Source organism: Ischnura elegans, chromosome 5 (genome assembly GCF_921293095.1).
Source record: "Ischnura elegans chromosome 5, ioIscEleg1.1, whole genome shotgun sequence".
NCBI classification, from domain to species: Eukaryota; Metazoa; Arthropoda; class Insecta; order Odonata; family Coenagrionidae; genus Ischnura; species Ischnura elegans.
The window spans coordinates 127,903,426-127,923,376 of record NC_060250.1 but is presented as its reverse complement, the minus strand read 5'-3'; the positions used below and the strand labels follow the sequence as shown (position 1 = coordinate 127,923,376).

At 39.8% G+C, this 19,951-nt stretch overlaps 1 protein-coding gene across 1 annotated transcript; it reads left to right on the top strand.

Moving 5' to 3' along the window:
• The first annotated feature begins 324 nt into the window (after positions 1-324).
• Positions 325-13,276, top strand: LOC124159548. The gene is made up of 4 exons (XM_046535428.1): positions 325-410; positions 4,148-4,389; positions 8,901-9,615; positions 13,073-13,276. Exons 1-4 carry the CDS (start codon positions 393-395, stop codon positions 13,217-13,219), a joined length of 1,122 nt encoding a protein of 373 aa, XP_046391384.1. The 5' UTR covers positions 325-392; the 3' UTR covers positions 13,220-13,276.
• The last annotated feature ends 6,675 nt before the right edge of the window (positions 13,277-19,951 follow it).

Genomic DNA, 19,951 nt, shown 5'->3' with positions numbered 1-19,951 from the left:
CTAAGGACAAACAATCGATCACCGTGTACACGTATTTTTTTTTTACCGCTGACGCAAATACATTGTTTACCCTTTGGGTGGTGCGAGTGGTGTTCTTTTTTTTAATCAATTGCTCGCGATTTTAAGTCGCAACCAAACAAAAAAATACGTCGACCTCATTTGAGCGGTTAATGTGAATTTTGGCGAAGAGATATGTCGTCGTAAGAAAGGAATCTTAGTAAGTGATAATGTTCACAGAGTTCTTGTTTCCAGATACTCAGATACTCCCGAATCCCCCCCTCCCCATTCTCGTCAACGCACTATATATGCGCGGTGATTCGGCAGCGAAGAATTAGTGTTGCTGGAAGGTCTCCGCTGTCTTCTACAGTGAAAAATTGCCATAGACATCGACAATGACGACGGCGCTTAAGGTAAGTGGGATCTTAAGTAACATCAACTAGCAATTGAGTTCGTTCCGAAGTTTAAGCCACTATGTGTATGCATTAATTGAAAACCACTCTTTCTTTAAGCCAACGATTATGAAAACTTATCATTGATATCCTCAAGGATTAGGAAAATTGCATGATTAAACATTGCTGTATAATTTTAATAACATGCCACGAAATTAACTTCAGCGTACATCGACAAAGGCGGAGAATATATTAATAATCGTTATTATTCACTTTTTTGGAAAAGGTGATACGTTTCAAAATTAATTTGCAGCATTTGATGAACATTTATTCCAATTCTCTCCACTTTTTTCGCGAATTCATTCTAGCATGCGATGGATAGAAAAAAATCACGGAAAAATGCCTGTCTCTTTACTTTTTAACTCGATCGTATTTAGTAGTTAAAAAAAAATTAAAAAAAAAAGAGTTCTTGCCTAAATTTCTTGATTTTTGGAAGATGGTTTATATCCACCAGTGGAAAAATCGAGCAGCTTACTTCGCAAAAATGGGTAAATTTTAATTCATTCTGCAGGAATATCGTCAATTCTGTAGGCCTTAATAATGTTATCAAACTGATCCGTCAAAGTTTTTATATCCTTGCATGAAAAGCTCATACAAGTTTCGCCAAGTTAGCTTTTCTCGCTTGGCGGCTGATACAGTTTCATCTCGTTATGTTTGGAAGTTAACCATAGGTTTCCGCGTTCCTATATACCATCCTTCTTCAATTAGGTCAAGTCTTATTGCGAGATTCATGATTTTTCTAGATGTCTAATTTGTCCCGACAATAATAGATAACTAAGCTATTGTAATCCAAGTGATCACCCAGTGGATACACCCGTCTAGCAGTTTGTAATATCTTAAAAACAGTTTTCTCTCCGTTGCTGGAGGCCTCCTTTGGATAATGACAATTGTTCATACGCAAGATCACCGACAGATACAGGGATCATCGACAAAACAGCCTGAGTTTCACAGAAATGCGACGAAAGAATAGCATTCAAGACGCAGAGACAAATCAGAAACATAATTTGCAGTGCAAAGGAAATTTATATCGCCACGGGGGAGGGTGAGGTTTTAGGCGTCTCTTTTTAGAGCTATGATTTTTCCTATTGCAGTCACTTAGTGAATCACCTCTAGAAAAAAACGAACAAATGGGTAAACCTATTTCCGCCCAGAACGCTTTCTGGTTGCGATTGAACGGCGGCCCCTTACTCCTTTGCCCTTGTTCATAGGATTCTGCACGTTTCTTTGGCGTACTCACAACGCATACCTTTCTCGCACTTTCGACATCTCATGAACACCCTCCGTTTATCTTTTCCCTTTACACTGCAAAATATGTCTCTGATTTTTTTCTCTGTGGTTTGAATGCTATTATTTCGTGGTATTTATGTGAAACTCTGGCTGTTCTGTCGGCGATCCCCCTGATGAATGCCAAGTATTCTCTCTTTCTGTCGTCAACTCCTATTTCCTCACCCGTTGAGGTGTGAGAGGAGTTGAGGCAACTGCGAATAAATGAGACATCTAGCATTGACGACATTCCTGTAGAATTAAGAGGGTAGTTTCCTTCATCAAACAAAACGAAAGGCATTGATTGTGATTCGTTACCAAACATTAGTGCATTCATAATATACAAATTATTTGGTTTTAGAAATACCGGTTTAGACGAATGGCAAGGGTCAATTTTATCCTCATTTGAAAAAGGCCTCTCCTCTTAAATTAGGAGTAGATAGGAGTTTTACATCGTCTGAGATTACCAATGCATGCATGAGGCACAGAGCTAAGGGAAACATTTCTTAATAATCACTTATTAAAACTGCCTAAAGTCGGAAAGTTTCCTTCGTTTGATAAGGCATTAATAATTCTTATTTAAGCCAAGTGCTACCAGCTAGCAGGGTACTCAGCAACCTGCGCCTGGAATCCTGCGCCGTATCAGCGCTCAAAGCCTCGCCCCAAGGTCACCTCATTTGCGGCAGCGGGAACCAGAAAGACGTCACACGGGGTTTCCCCAGCATACATACTCAGCCGCCGCGTTTTTGCGCGCTTGAGAATTTTCACTTTTCATTTAATCGCGAAAAATAGACGTCGTCATTTAAAAATCTAAAAGCGTGAAATACGTACTCCAGGAGTAATAATCTTTCAATTTAGGCAGTAATAAAATAATAGGAAACCTCCCTATAGTATACAAGCCTTGTCTTAGAATCGTTGGAAAAGAAACGTTGAAATCCAGGTAGAGCGAGGCAGGGAGGGAATGGGTTCTTCCTCCGGAGTTGGGGACGGCTAAACATCTTTTCACTCGGCGAGCAGTCACTGATCTCACAAGAGGCTCCAGAGAAGCGTCTTGTTTGTAAATTTTGCTTTTTTTCATCTGGATAATTATCAAATTGAATCATCAAAGAATATTGCTTTTCCGGTTATGTTATTTTTCTACTCCGCAGGATGGACTAGTAACGAACTCCGATTCGGGAATTAGGTACGGATGGTATAAATGAGTCCACAATAACATACCTCAACATAAAATGAAACCAAATACATGTGTATCTTAATAATGCGTCGTGCTGCGACACAAAAATGAAATAATACAAAGAAAGCTTCCGCGTGAAAGAATGGAAAAACATCAGACGTCGCAAGTGTACAAAAACATTTCCTCGCGCAGAATTTAAATGTTCATTGGAAATCATGAATATAATTTTGAATAGCAGGTTTCTGCAAAAGAAAAAGTAGGGGGAAATTATGAAGAAAAAAATCACCTTTGACGGGAAATGGGACATGGAACTACAGAATGGTATTCCAGCATCGTAACTACCAGGCCACTTTATCAAATACGGCAATCGGGAGATCCGGGTTCGAATCCCGGCTAAATCAAATATATTTTCATGGCGAACTTCATCCTTTGGTGTATTTTACTTATAAGTACTTCGTTTTGAAGGGAGTGCATTTCACTTGTAAATGCTTAACTATGTTTTTTTTAACTACTAAATATGCAATTGAGCATAATGTTAATTAATTGAGCTTGAGTTTCAGAAGTAAACGATTGCATTCAGCAAGTGGCGTATATCTTACGGGCTAATACGTATGTTGACTTGTATCCTAGCGACTGGAGCGCCGCTATTTATTGCGACCGGCGGGAATCAACGGAAACATGGGAGAGGAGAATCCTGTGAGGAGCGTTTATGGGCATAACATTCAAAGTCGTGAGTTGTCCTGAGCAAAAGGCAACGGGGCAAACTGGTTTGGCTGGCAGGGCTTAAGGGCACACATTTCACAGACATTTGGGACTACGACTTAAGTATCCCAACAAAATACGCACTGCCTCCACAAATCACTTTTTCATCAGTCTTTCATGTGTCTAAAACTCCTAATTTTAGGTTCGTAATTATTATTTTGTAACGTTTTAAATCTTCAAAATAAAAAAGGAAAAGTGAATGATATGCGAAAAATATACTTATCATAAAGTTTGCAATTGTTGACTTTCTTGGTGTACCAAAATGCATTACTTAAACAGTAGAACATTGTTAGATAGAATCTCGATTTCGAAAAACTACAATCCATTGGAGAAAGTTATGTAGTATTGATAATAACAGTGTAAATGCGGCTTAAAATACACGGAAAGTGGCAATATGTTTGCACGGGGTGAAATCTTACGCGATCCTATTCGTGGTGACACAACTTTTTCCGACATTGTAAATTTCAAACAAGCCTCTTGATCGTTTGTGTTCTTTCAGGTGGCTTTGGCTCTCGCCCTTCTCATCTGCATACAAGGGACTGTTAACGCTGAATTTCTGAATTTCGTTTGTCCCAAAGTCGGCGAACAGTGCAATGGCTGTCAGAGTGTTATTTCCTGTAAATATATGTCGGACACAAATGAGATTGCCTTCGAGACTGATAAGACTCAAAATTGTCTAGCAACGCGAGTGTGCGACTCATCCCAGGAGGTTGCCACGTGTGATCCCAAAGGGATATGCAGGTAAGGTTGACTAGCACTTATAGTGACTTATGTTTCTCATGGTGTACGGAAACGATATTGTGATTCAGTTCCTAAGCTCCCTAGCATAGCTGGTACACTTTCCCCCCTTCTATGTGTCCCTAGAGTATTCCTGGCTGCCTTTCGCTGAACTTTTTCAATCACTGAAGTCCTTCGATTATTTGGAGACAAACAATTCCCGATGTCCAACTATTTGGCAAAGCAACCCCTTTTTCACTTCTTCCTTACGCAAGTAACACTCATCAGTAGCCGTGGTGAAGTAGTTTGCGTACAGAACTGCGGATGCGGAAGTCATACGTTCGGAACTCTCTAAAGTAATTTTTTTCTTTCCGCCGCAAGGATAAAGTACTTGTATTATGCTTGATATCTTCACCAGCCGGTCGCTTGCAGTTGTTAATTTTTTTCTAATTACGGGAAAATCTGTTATCAGTTGTTAAGCTCTCATAAAGACTCGCCGAATTTCACCGGTAAATTCATGTCGGGATGAGCCGCGTAGCATGTGTAGTACGCAATTCAGCCGCCTTTGGCGTCCAACAGAAGCAACTTACGTTGCCTGAGGATATTTGACGGCATTTCTTACCTATTCTTCCCTATAATCTTACCCTTGCCTTATATAAGCCCCTCAGCTTACGATAAGCTTCCTATCAATTTTTTCCGTAAGAAAACCATAAGAAACGGATATCTCTATTACTTTGTGCTATCTGGGTTTTAACACGCCATATTGGCCGTGTTGGCGTGATTTGGCGATTTTGGACGCCATTTTGGGTATTTTAAGAGCACGTGATGGCGCGTAACGACAATACCGTTGTTGTTTGCGGGGTTACCTTAGAACCACAGGGCATAAAGGCGGAAATTTGGCAGAAATTCATGTTCCTTAATTTCCATGGCAATTATACCGAGGCTCATGATCCGTGGTTCGATTCCCGGTCCAGGGGATTTTTTTCTCTTGGCAATTCTTGTATATTTCACCGCCGTTCACGCGGCAGGGCTAGAAACACTACACATACCACTTTGCGCGGCTTTAGCGCAGTTTTGAGGCTCTCAACCGGTTTGTGGCTTCTTGGAAGTCCTTCCTCCCTCTCGTTGGCCACCTTGGTGGACCGCGAGGACCTTACACCTGGTGCCATGAACCTCGGTATAATTGCCATGGAATTAAAAGAACCTGGATAGTGTAGTGGTCTGCGCATTGGCCCGGAAAGTTAAAAGTTCGTGGTTCGATTACCGGTCCAGGGGAATATTTCCTCATGACAATTCTCCCATAGTATTACTTTTAATTGCGTCCGACGCGTCGTTTTCTCCTTACCGTTTGTTACGACACGTCATACTATTTATGCGGTCGGACATCCTGCCGGGTAGGCACAATTCTTGACAAGCTCAAAGATGAAATTGTAAAAAGCCGCCTACGCGACGTTTTATTCCCACTTATCTGCGTACTCCTCTATCTCTTCCCGAGCAACGCCGGGTGGCCTGCTAGATTATTTAAAATGCATAAAACGATTCCCTTGTTTTGAATGAACTCGTGTTTTCTGTCTTTCTCTGGTCATTAAAAATTAATTAATAATTTGCATTAATTACTTATCCCTGGCAAGCGGTGTTACTGAAGATGATAACAAATAGCTACCATAATTGCGATCAACAATAAGCTTCGATAGCGTGGTTTACAAACTCACTTGCTAGAGTCACAGATTCAAGAGTATGTATATCGTTTGCACCGGTTACGAATGAGATCTAGCTGCTACTAAAAATATTTCCTATGTAAAGCAATTATTTTGCTCTCTCGATAAAGTCTGAATCAGCAAAGTGGTCTTTGTATGAATTAGGAAAATATATTTTTCCGTGTCGTTATCCTATTCCCCAGTTGACAGAATTCATTTACTTCTTTTGTTTTTTATTCAATTTTTAGTCTATCCTTATTCAATCTATCTCCACTCTAATATTTTATTATCCTTTGTGTTTATTTTCAGCTGACATCTACCTATTACCCTACACACACTTACCAGTTACCTTCTGTTATTCAAATCCTCCTCTGAATCTGCCATCAGAGAATCAATGGGGACCGTACTTTCAAAATTAGCCAAAAGTGGGATCTTGCATTTTCTTAGAGCGAATAAATCATTACTTTCGAGTAGTTACTTTCGTTCTTCATTTTGTTTTAACAACGTAGGTTGGCCACTCAGAAGCCTGTCCCCTACATTAATTAATCTTCGGCGTTGACTCTAAGAACCATTTTTCGAAATTAATTTAACTCAAAATGAAATTCTCATACCTTTTTATAACAAAATTAAAATACAATTTTTTCAGAAACTATTGTTTAAATTTCATCAGATTATTTCGGGGAGTAAATTTATTCAAAACCTGAGATTGGTTCTATAAAGTCAGGAAAATGCTTTTTTTGCAGTGTCATATGATTTTAGATCGCAGATATTTCATTATCTTCTAAACAAATCGATCCACTCATAAGTTTCAAATCTTAATCGAGGGAAATTGCATGCACGGTTTAACCTAAATTAGCGTCGGTCACCACTCGTTAGCTTCGTTCAAGGAATTGTACCTAAGTAACATCGGTTACTACTTTTCAGCACACACACACAATCACTGATCTCAGAAAGAGATACTAGGGTTCCCATTCTAACTACATTATAAAATTCACGGTTTTTTTCCAGGTTTTCACGGCATAAATGTCATCAAATTCACGGTTTGTAGAAAAGACATTTTAGGCAGAAATATTGATCACGTAACAATCATCGGCCTCACGTTGACTAAAAATGTAACAAACGCAACAGATGCCTTGAATGCAAACGCAGCACTAAAAGTGTTACCTCTAATGACGTCACCCATAGTTAGCAAAGTTCAGGTCCGGCTAAAGGGTATTAGTGGGAAAATGGATAGAGCAGGGTGGCAGGAAAGTGAAGAAGTGCCTGATTTTTTTGACAGAGTTAATGTCTTCCAATCGCAGGCTTAAGGTCAATGTGCTGTCTTGGTACATGGACCAATTAATAATTGTGCTTCGAATACACGTGTGAAGAAAAATGCGCGGACAGTCGAGGACTCGGCCTTGAAACATGATCGGATTATCGATTTTTCTTTTAATCCGTCTATCGTAGGTCTACAATCAAGTTTGAGAAATTTTTAAGGTTTTATACGAAATTCACAGCTTTTTCCAGGTTTTTCACGGTATACGAAATTCACGGCTTATTCACGGTTTTAAGGTTTTCACGGTTGAGTGGCAACCCTGGCAGACTGAAGCATGGAAGTGACGAATACTTCTCAAGCTAAGTAACCATTGTATGTATATAGTGAGTTCATTTCGGGGAATGCTGCGTTGAAAATATTTTTTGCTCAAAGTTTCACTCGTCCTACTGGGAGCGTTTTCCAGAGAATAAGAGGGAAAATATGAAATAGGGACGAGAACGTTTCCCTCTTATAGGGCAGTTTCCTTCGTATCAAAGAAAAAGAAAGGCATTGATTGCGATTCGTTACCCACCATTAGTGTATTCATAATATACAAATTATTTCGTTTTAGAAATACCGGTTAAGACGAATGGCAATGGTCCATTTTTATCCTCATTCGAAAAGGGCCAGATTGGCGCCCATGCGATGCCACTCCACGTGACGTCACAGGGACCTAGTTACTATACGAGTAGTCGGGAGTTTTACATCGTCTGAGATTACCAATGCATGCATGAGCCACAGAGCTCAGGGAAAAACATCTCTTAATAATCTCCTATTAAAATTAGCCACGGTCGAAGAGTTGCCTTCGTTTGATAGGGTATTAATAATCTTTATTTAAGCCGAGTGCTACCACGGGGCACATCAATGCCCAGATTAGCACTGCGTTCATTTCCCAATAATATACATATCCCAATAATAAATTCTCGTAAATATTGCGTTGACGAATGCGTTAACGCTTTAAGCGCCACTCGCAATCAAGCAGCCATCCACGAAATTTCGTCTGAAGAGGGCGCGAATAGCGAGTTACTTGATGGAACAATGAACAAACTAAACTCATTGCCTAACGTTGTTGACATACTGGTTTCGCGTAAACAGTCCGTCGTCCGTAAACAGTCGTGTAAACGATGCTATTAATTCGAGTAATACCGTATAATTAATACATATCGTCATTCAGCTCCTTCCGATTGTTACTAAAGCGACATCTATCGGAAAAAATGTTGAAATTGCGAGAATGCGAGCTCGGAATTAGAGCAGGGGCTATTTAGCCGGCTCGCATCCATGCATTCTCGCAAGTATTCCAACAATACACCGCTTTACACGACGCAATTTTGATTGCGCCTTCGTACATTCGCCATATTGCGCAATGAAGTGCCCCGTGTGTAACGTCTTTTGAGCCTAACAATGGCGGACACCACCTTTCCCATGGTGAAAGCAATGACCCAAATTGGTCACGGATTAGCGTTGAGAGTGAAATGTAGAGGGCTCTGTTAATTACGTGCACGATGCCGAAAACGAACTGAAATGAATAATTTTCTTCGCAGGTACAAGGAATTCGAGTGCCCGTCGAATTCAGGAAAGGAAACAATTCCCGATCCATATTCTTGCTTGGAGTATCATCTCTGCATAGGCGAGAAGCATTTCCACGTTATTTGCGATCCAGGTCAATTCTTCAACGCGAAATCGTCGAAATGCGAGAAGTTAGACGATCCGGAGAGCGGCTGCCCAAATCCGCCCTTACCACCTTGCATGAATGCCGGCGATACGGGGACTTTGGGAAAGTACGAGTACATATGCAAGGAAGAGACTTCTCCACTGCACAGAATTTACCCGGAGGTGATCCTGAAGAACGACAGTTCCAGCGTTCCACCAACCGGTACCACGCCGGCGACATCCTCGTCAACTCCTTCGGGTTCGTCTTCGCCTACGACTTCGCCTTCCACACCGGAGTCATCCTCAACGGCATCGACCACCACGGCGAAGCCACCCAACCCGTGCAAAAACCACGGCCCGGGGGCGTACCCTTATCCAAGTGACTGCCGCAAGTTCTACCTGTGCTACAAGCTTCCCAACGGCACCATGAACTACACGGTTCAGACGTGCCGTGGGGGATCGCACTTCGACGCGGGGGCTGGCAGGTGCATGGCCGGGGACTGCACTTCGTACCCGACGACGGCCTCCGCGCCTTCCACCACCCCTTCCACCCCTTCCACGACCCCTCACGTCCAGTGTACTGCCGTGGGAGCTATTGCGGACCCGGTAAGAGACATCAAAAATAACAATGCCAAATGAATATAAAATCTTATTTAAAAAAACAACGTTTTTATCGTGAACTAAAAAGAAAATATAAAAATTCACTACGAGCCCGACAGTCTCTCTAAGTTTCACATACAACAAATTCAATCGATTGGGCTTTTACTTTGCGAAAATCCGTGTTGAAATGAAAATACACAACCCTGGTATAATCTGAGGTTTCAGGCGAGATGGAGTGGAAACGTGACATAATGAAAAATGAAAGAGCAGGAGCAATTTCCACAATTTTTAATTCAATAGTACTAGGTACCGGTTTCGCTTTACAGCATCATCAGGTACCATCAGCATCGTCAGGTACCATCAGATACTGATGGTACCTGACGATGCTGTAAAGCGAAACCGGTAGCACTATTAAATTTAAAGATTGTGGAAATTGCTCCTGATTTTTCATTTTTCACAACCCTGGTTCCCCCCCTGCCAGAATTTGGGTATTTATTGAATTGTCGATATTATAAACAGTGTACTTGAGAATGACGCCTCAGCGTCGAAACACGTCGTACCAATAAATAATTTTCCAGTGAAAAGTTACCAGGGTCGTATATTTTCATTCCATATACAACGAATAACACAGGGCGCATGTTCCTCTGTAGCACTTAATTTGTAAACAAATTCGTTGCCATGACTCCTTATCTTTCCCGCTCCTTTCGATGATCGCAGCGCCCCCATCGGATTTAGGTGGCCATTTCTTTGGTCTAATCTACATATTTAATTTTAAATCACCTGAATCAAAATCGAGACACACTTGAAATATTAATAAAGACGCGAGAATTTTTCATTGTATTCTGATTTATTTAGAAATTTTCAGCTTTATTGCTAATCGAAAAATGGGTTGTATTTGAATTGCAAGAGTTGACCCGGACAAGTTGTCAAACAAAAAAGCACGTTCATAAAAACGTTATTATATACTGTAATCGAGGATATAGGGATTGTAACTTTTGGAGGACATTCTATAGTGTATACCCTCCAGTAGATAGCCTTTTTTTCTGCACGTCATGCTTATTATGCCAGAATAATTTCATGAGGAAATGAGCGTAAAATAGTAAATTTTTGATGCAGGTTTTTGCGGCGTTCAGGTTTGCAGTAGGGTTTATCTCCGGGTCTCGTTCGCGTTGTCATTTTGATGGCGACGTTTCACCTACTGTGCTAAAGGCGTCCTCAGGCCAGGATTGCTTCTGACGCGTCCGATATTTACACGGTCACCGTATAAATCGTATACCGCGTTACCGTATAAATATCGGACACGTTAGAAGCATTCTTCACTTCAGCCATGCCTAAGTACGCCTACAGCTCAGTAGATGAAACATCGCCATTAAATTCACAAAGCGGACGAGACTCGGAAATCCATCCTACTGCATAAAATAGAAATATTTTGAGACGCAGACTTTCACAGCGAGATTTATTAGCGTCGGATTCTTTAGGATGCAGCTTCGGTGCAGTTACGCATTGTCAAACGAGCTTTTGCAGCCATTGCAGGCCGCATCTGCAGGCCACGAATAAAAGTGGGAAGGTGGATGTCGTTAATGCAATCGTCGACCCTCGACTTCGATGGATCGAAGTCACTGCGGCGGAGTGAGGAAGGTCGACGAGTATACGAGGTACATTCAAGTTCTAAAGCCTTCGATTCTTTTACTCCTAACTGGAAACAAATAGAAACGAGTTTATTGTTTTAAAATGAGCGCGCAATCTTTGTCAATACGCGAAAGAGATGGCTAAACTGCAGAACACACAGAACTCTTTCCGCAGCGTCAAGAATGAGACCTGTTTTAGATGCTCGAAATGATGACATTTTCCTTACACGAACAGCGAGCATTCATTCGTTCTCTGCATTTTTCGTGAAGTGGCAGCAATTGATATTCATCGACAGTTGATGGAGACATGTTATGATAGAAATATCTATGCGTAGAAAGTGCGTCGTCCATGGGTGGGACAGTTTAATGAAAGCAGAACATCGAGTGAAAACATACCAAAACAATTCTACTGTATCTACGAAGGCAGTTTTTTTAGTAAGGGCCGTTTTTTAATATAAAATAAACCAAAATTATTTTTTCAAAATTCTTTTATTTTTAGTATTTTCATACTTTTATTTATATTTCTCCATAGTTACTTGCTTGTTTAGGCACTTATAATACCTTAAAACTAAGTTTTGAAATCCCTATTCAAAGAAGTTTGCTGCCTGCCCTGACAACCAGGAGTTAACGCGAGATGCCGCGTCTTTTGCTCTGAGCCGAGCTTGTCCAGGGTTGCACAGTAGCCTTCTGAGTCGATCGTCATTCCTCGCGTCATAAAGTCCACTAGCAAAACACCGCGCAGCTCTCCCAGAACATCGTTGACTTGATTTTGCAGCGAGACGACGTTTGTGATCAAAGATGGCCGTCCTGGGCGATCATCATCGCCATCGTGAACATTTTCGCGGCCATCTTTGAATTCTCCGACCCATTTCCCCAATTTGCTTTCGCTCTTTGCATTAGCAGCACACATTTCACAAAGCCGAGGGTGAATGTCTGCAGCCCACATGTTTCTTGCAGTCAAAAATCGCATCACTGACCGAATCTCTCTCGCGGCGGGCGATTCAATAATCTTAAACATTTAAAATATCCACAGTAAAGCGTAAAGGTTAGATACGGAACTGCAACTGACACGTGGTTGTTTGCAAGGAATACCGGGAGGCGGCGCGCACACACGTTACGGACGGCGTGCGAACTACTACAGTGTAAGGCAAAACGGCTCTTATTAAAAAAAAACAGCCCTCGTATATATTTTCTGCTGTATAATCTAGTCAATTATACTGTAGACAAAGCAGACTCCTTTAGAAACTTTTAAGTTTTCCTGAATATGCACAATTACTTATACCACTTATTTTTTATCAGAGCGCGACCAATAAGCGATGAATTATTATCTCATCAGGCGCAAATCATAATTTGCGCCTGAAGATGATGATAATTCATTGAAACCCGGGTCGCGCTCTGTAAAAAAATGAGTGGTATAAGTAATTGTGTATATCCAGGAAAACTTATAATGGAATACCACAAAGTAAAGCAGGAGTTAGTGAATTTTGTCCTCAAGAAGCCTCTGCCTTGGTCATGGAATCATGGCGTAGACATTGTGAAAAATGTATGTGTCTGCGGGGAGATTATTACGTCGGGAAGTATCGCCAGTTTCATAATTTTCGGGAGAGGGAGCCATTTATAAACAAAAATCGAAGGTCTCACAACTTGAATGAACCTCGTATTAATGACGTCCACCTCACCATTTTCATTCATAGCCTGATGATGCGTCCTGCTTTGGCCGCGATAGATCCCTTGACAATACGAAGCTGCTAACGAAATCCTCCGACGCTAATGAAATAGTAATATTCAAAGTAAAAACAGCAATAATCACGCCAAGTTGTTCCTACTTCCTCCAGCTGTGCTGCAACTGCTTCTACCTTTGCTACGAGTGGGGAGGCCAGTTGCTGTCCAAGCGCCAATGCTGTCGACCCGGCTCACATTTCGACGGCAACAGATGCTGGCCCGGAGACTGCACCGACGGCTACTGCGCCACAAGGAACTAAGATCTTTCTTGAAGCGTACGCAGGACGATTGCGGACTCAAGGGCTGCCTACCCTTCGGATCCTGACATCGAAGAAGAAATATATATATACCAATAATATGCCAATACATATTCAAATATATATATATATATTTGAATATGTATTGGCATCATTTAATATTAAAAATACGGACCAATCCGCATGTAACTATTTTTTTATAAATTCGAGGATTTATTAAATTCAGAGATATTTAATTTATCTAAAACTCTCAAGCTCATGAGCCAAACCAGGTTTAATGGAAGATGAACATCCCTAATTTAAAATAACTGGTCTAATGAACACCATGAGATATGTATAGATATTGAGCTGGGTATCGTAAAAACAGTGTGTTCGAACCCTAAGACTATTTGCTCGTTAATAAAATAATGTGATTTCATTCGTGCATTTTTCTAAACCCTCTCTTGTGATTGAAAGCCTTAAATTAGCCCACGCAGGTGAGTGGCGCAGTGACGCAGGTGAGTTTTCTCACTGCTATTCGTTGAAATAATAGAATAACAAACTTCACACACAGTTTTGATCTTGATAGCTTGATCGTGAAATGTCATACCTACCGTGATTTCCTGTATATGCACCTGATGATGTCGCGCAGCGATGAAACTGGTCGTGCTAATAAAATTAATGTGAAATTTACAAAGTTTTTTCATTTTAATATAGGCAATTTTAATAGGAGATTATTAAGAGATGTTTTTCCCTGAGCTCTGTGGCTCATGCATGCATTGGTAATCTCAGACGATGTAAAACTTCTATCTACTCGTATAGTAACTAGGCCCCAGTGACGTCAAGTGGAGTGGCATCGCATGGGCGCCAATCTGGCCTTTTTCAAATGAGGATAAAATTGACCATTAACATTCGTCTAAACTGGGATTTCTAAAGCCAAATAATTTGTATATTATGGATACACTAATGGTGGGTAACGAATCGCAATCAATGCCTTTCGTTTTCATTGATGAAGGAAACTGCCCTATTCCTTAACAATGCTCCCCCATCCCCTCTCATTTCGGACCAGTCATTCACTCCTCGCACGTAATGAACTACTCGTTCCAATAAAATCAACAGATTTAGGCGTTACTTGGTGGAACGATGAGATATTCATGGTGAAATAAAAACACAGTACTATTCCACAAAATTTATATTTTTGCAGTCTACTAGTTTCAACGTTACAACGTCATTATCAAGACTAACTAGTCTTGATAATGACGTTGTAACGTTGAAACTAGTAGACTGCAAGTCTGCAACGTCATTATCAAGACTAACTAGTCTTGATAATGACGTTGTAACGTTGAAACTAGTAGACTGCAAAAATATAAATTTTGTGGAATAATACTGTGTTTTTATTTCACCATGAATACTCGTTCCAAGTTATTTGCAATGGATACTCGAAAGGCAGGTATGTGCAGTCACTTTCAAAAGTCGGTCCCCACGGCCTGCGCGAACAACTACGTTTTCAGCTGAGCTCAAACTTCGGGTATTGCTTATGCCTTTTGTGCATTGAATGGGCCAGTTTGACTCACTCTCATTTTCCGAGAAGGTCTTACGGAGGCATTCTTCTCTATTCCTAAATTCTTCGCCACTTCCCTTACTCACGGTGTCTGAACACAAGGCGAAGCATAACTTCGCAGTCACGCGATTCTCACCCTGATAGTATTCTGAGATTGGTAGTCTGAGAAGTCTGCCTTGTACTAAAAAAATACCTAGACGCACCTGCGTCGCAACGCAAATATAAGGAAAAAACGAAAATCGGAATTTACGTATGAAAGAGCATTTTTAAAATTGCCTACTAAATAACCTTCTAGATAATGCATTTAACACATTATTACTAAACACTATCGATCCATATTGCTCTAATAGGCGCATTAATTATTCCTAATCCTTGTCTTGGAATATATATATTATCTTACAGTTTTCTACGTGGCCCATTTTTCATGAGAAAAATACTAATGCGTGCTAAATTATTATGTTTACTTCGGTGTGATATTTATTACAACCTTTACTAAATTTACCTGAGGAAATATTTAAATAATTCTTAATACATTTTAGGTATCAGTAAGTAATTAACCCACACCTTCATGTCCATTGAAAGTTAGAGATTTTCGAAAGTAATCATAAATATATTTTCGATAATTTCATAACCATTGGAAGTATTACTTCCATGACTTGTTTTTCTATTTCCTATCATTTTAAATCACGTTTTGTATATCTTTTATCTATGCCACTTTAATTAAGAGGTCAAACTAAGTATTTCCCTTTTTTAGTTTCTTTTTTTTTCATAAAATCAGTCGTAATGTGAGCCCGATAATATCATGCATGACATTGTCCTCTGTAGGTATTATTATATATAAGTTTTCACAGAAATAATAGAACTTGCACTCACGTAATGTATACCTTATGTCAGTTTTACGAGTGAACAAATACTGGTCATATTCCTACTCACACAGAACTACGCGTGTATAATTTTCATCAAGTAAAAATGAATCTCGTCGGGTACCTGATGACTATTTGTGCGCAATTAATGCAGAAGATAACTATTAGTTACCAAATATGCTGCTGGGGATGTAGCTCTTTACGGTGCGGAAACTTAGACGACGACGAAAGAGAGAAAAGAAAAGAATGAAGGCTCCGAGATTTGAGTATAAAAAGAACGAATGAACGGAAAAGAAAAGAATGGAAGAACGGAACGGAGAAGAAATGAAGAAGTGCTCCCCTTAGTGGAGAGATTTGTGGTAAGGGAAAGGATGAAAGTAAGGGTATGGATTGAATGAAACGACGTAATGCGAATGGACGTTACAGTTTACTAAAGTGGTAAGTTCAATTTGGAAGGGGCGCAGGTGGGATGATTCGTAAAATCTTCCATGTGATCCAACATTGTCTTCATGAGGACGCCTTCAATAATAATCAGATATAGGTACTCTCTTTTTCATTTCAGATGGGAAAGTAAACTATGTTTTTCCATGACCTCCATAAATGTTTGACTCACAATCATAATGCCCCGCTGACGTTTTCGTACTTCTCTCTTTTATAAAAGCACTGAATAAAACGAATATACGAGTGTTCCCCAGAATGAGAAGGACAACACCCCCTGCGGCGCACTGTGGTCTAAAAGCCTGCAATTTTCTCATACCCATAAATATCTTCCTACTTCTTTCAGTGAAAAAATATATTTATCTTAAAAACAATTCGAGAAAATCCAATTGCTCATCGGAAAAACACAACTATAATAATATAATTTATCTCCTCTCATAAAAAATTGCATTACCGTTAGTTTTTTCCAGGAAAAAAAATTAAAATAGAGCAAATCGGAAATTCTTATTTTTTATTAAAAGGAGGGGAAAAAGTTGCGGTATTCAAAATGTAGGCACCACTTGTCATCCGAATAAACTTAAACTTGGGCAGTAACTGTTATTTCAGGCATCACTTATATTTCGAATAAACTTTAACTTGAGGAGTAACTGCTATCTCACTTGTAAACATTGAAAAATGACTGAAACTCCTTCGCCGCCGATACGGGTAAACGCCAGCCTGGATGGTAACCGTGGCACAAACGACAACATTAACATTGGTATTATTTACGTATTTTCACATGACGATGAGGAGAAAAAATATTGGAGTATTATGCTCGAAATTCTGCGAAAGTCAGTTGACCAACGACTCACATGTTTCTTCTTCCCTCTTTCTTCCTCGCGCAATGGGTTACTCAACGAAAATCCATTAATTCTTCTCCGCTTTCTTCGATGGCGGAATTGTTTGGATCTTGGGGGAAGACGGACGTTCACGGGGCCTCCCTACCTCTGCAATCTTGCTTGATGCTCTTGGCGAGGGTTAAAGAAGTCAACTTGCTCCTTTTTCACAAACCGATCAAGTCAAATCGATCCCCAGAGGACAAGGAACACGTAAGAAATATGCAAAGGTCAACTTCGGAGCATAACGGAGACGGCTGCGCCGGGTATGTGGACCAACTTTGAAAGTGACTGCACATCATAAGCATGAGCAGGGTAGGGCTTTGACTTCATTTGTCAAGTATATCCTTAGCAACTGCAAACTCCTGCGCTGATTAGAAAATTCATTTTAAAGCTTAAAGTTTGGAGAACACCGTAAATTAGATGGTTTTGCAATGATAGATAAAATTAAAACAGCAGGAAAGGCAATTTTCTCTTCTCATTATGTTTCACTTCCAATACTAAATTTTCTAATTAAATCATTAAAATTTAATTATGATACAAAAATTGAACCATAGACTTAACCATAACCAAGAACTCATACACCATAGGATGGTGATCAATCGACAAAAAATACCTTCAATTATCTGGTCATAGATATCACAACAGGATAGGCGGGAAAAAAACTAAAAAAAAAACGATTACTTCGCGATTAAAATCACCTCATAACTGTGCTTATCAACAAGTTGACAGTTTACAGCCAGGTGACAGCATCGTACGGTAGAAATCTAGTTTGTATGTCAACTAAGAGGCCCGATGTCGATTTTAGCACACTTCCTCAATTGTACCCAAGAAATTATCGAATTTTGGAGAATTTATTATAAATGAATTGCTCTGAACGAATTTACTCTGTTAAAGAACGAATTATTATAACGAACGAAAATTAAAAGAACGAATTTACTCTGTTTATCAGAAGCAGATGGAAAATTTAAAAGGAATAATTTTTGTTTGAAACATTCCTCAAATTCGAAGGTTATCTGCAGGAAATTGTTTAATTTATTGAGGGATACCTGCACTACTAATTTGTATTTTTGACACAAGCAGAGCGAAAAAAATCACAATATAAAATTAGCGAAATATTATAAGAGTCAGAATGAATATTTTAAAAATGCATCCAGGAGGCTTGAAAAGTTATTTCGTGATTATATTGTATGATTCACTATTAAAACAAAAGCGGAGTCATCATGGAGTATGGGAAATTTTTCGAACTAACATAAGTATTTAAAAATATAGTTTCAGTGATCTTTAGATTTTATTTAGTAAATATGATATCTGAGAAAAAAATCACTTTTTTTCCATGATTGTGGATGGAAATTCGAAGCTACATAATTAGGCTACTAAAAAAGTTTTTAATTCGCACCTGACAAGGGAAGGTATTCAACAAAAGAAAGATCTAATGACAGCGGGAATTCAAAGGTGGAAGTAAGGAAACAATTTATAAGAACTTACATTTGTAGTGAAGTGATGTCATGGCAAAATTAGAAGTGCTGGAACGCACTTTCCTCAACTTTCTCTAGAAGTGAAATGTTACTGTGTTTTTTATTGCAAGTCATTATTTACAATTTATATCTAAAATGTTTGTTGGTTACGAATGTATAAATTAGAAATTTTGAGGCTGCAAAATTGATAAAAGTTTTATTTTACTATAATGTCTTTTGTAAACCAGTGCCGGAACGGCGCGGCGTTCCGTTAGATTACCATTATTAGATTACCATAGTTGGAGTATGAATATCTATGGAAATGAGGCATGGACCATGACAGCAGCGGAGATATCAAGGGTGGAGACTATCGTAACATGGTTCGACCGCAGAATGTATCGTGTGTATTTTTATTTTAATCTTCACAAACCGAATAGGAATTTCCCTCGTCCAAATAATCTCGGTCGTATCCGAGATCGACTCTTGACCACCGTTTTGAACGCGCGTTGATTACTTTGATGTCAGTAGTTCGCAACTCTGCCACTTAAGCATGGTCAGAGCAGCTGGCCCAGCCGAAATCGGAGAAGAAAGCAGGAATAGAGGGAAACTATGATCATTTGGAGTCACTGTCAGTCATTTGTGAGTGAGAAAATCAAGGAGGTTGTAAATACACTGTGGAGGGGGCGTTAACTGGTTCCGAGCGTTGAGCGCAGTGTGGCAGAAAACAGGGGTGCTTGGGTAGGAAAGCCACGCCCACTTTGACCAAAACATTGATAATCCCATGAAGGCCTGTTTACACGGTACATTAACACGTACGGGTTAATGTCTAAATGTATGAACGCGAGAATGAACGCCACAATGCACCATGTAACCACCCAACTTGTGCGAATGCATACACAGAAAAAAGAACCTGTTCTAATTTGGTTCATGCATTTGTACATGTTCCGTTCCGGTCCACCAAAATCGTTCACGCAAACGTACATTAACTCGTACGTGTTAATGTATCGTGTAAACAGGCTTTAAGAGTCAATTTGGTGAAATATTCGGTCATGACCGTTGTTACATTGAAATAAACGATCGCAAACGAACACAGTAAACCTTTTTTCTATCATTATGGGAAGGCTACGTGAAAATACGCCTCGAATATCTTTTCCCAAGGAAAAATTATTGTCAATCACCACGGTTCCGCGGTGCAGCTAGCATATCCGAAAAAAGCATTTTACAAGTGTAAAATAGCCATTTCCCAGCACTTCTACTCGCCATTTACAAGATTACAGCCAATGGAAATCTTACGATAGCGGGCCTATCGCAATATTGGTACGAAAGTATGTTCACGACGATATATTATCACAACGATTTGACTATATGGAAAGTTTAATTTACCTACAAAGATGACGAACGAACGGAAGACTCAGACGACAATCAAGAAGTAATTGTAGCATTTTTATTTTAAATCAGAGGCGATATTAGGAAGAGAATACTTGATTATATTCTTACACTGTTTTAGACTAAGGGGCATATTCCAGAACGTCACTCGAGTGTTGATTTCCCTCACTCGTCAC

Excerpts from the sequence above, each read along its gene's own strand:
- LOC124159548 (XM_046535428.1), top strand. Across the intron at positions 4,390-8,900 it reads GATCCCAAAGGGATATGCAG|GTACAAGGAATTCGAGTGCC; the intron begins GTAAGGTTGACT and ends TTTTCTTCGCAG. Across the intron at positions 9,616-13,072 it reads TGGGAGCTATTGCGGACCCG|CTGTGCTGCAACTGCTTCTA; the intron begins GTAAGAGACATC and ends TACTTCCTCCAG.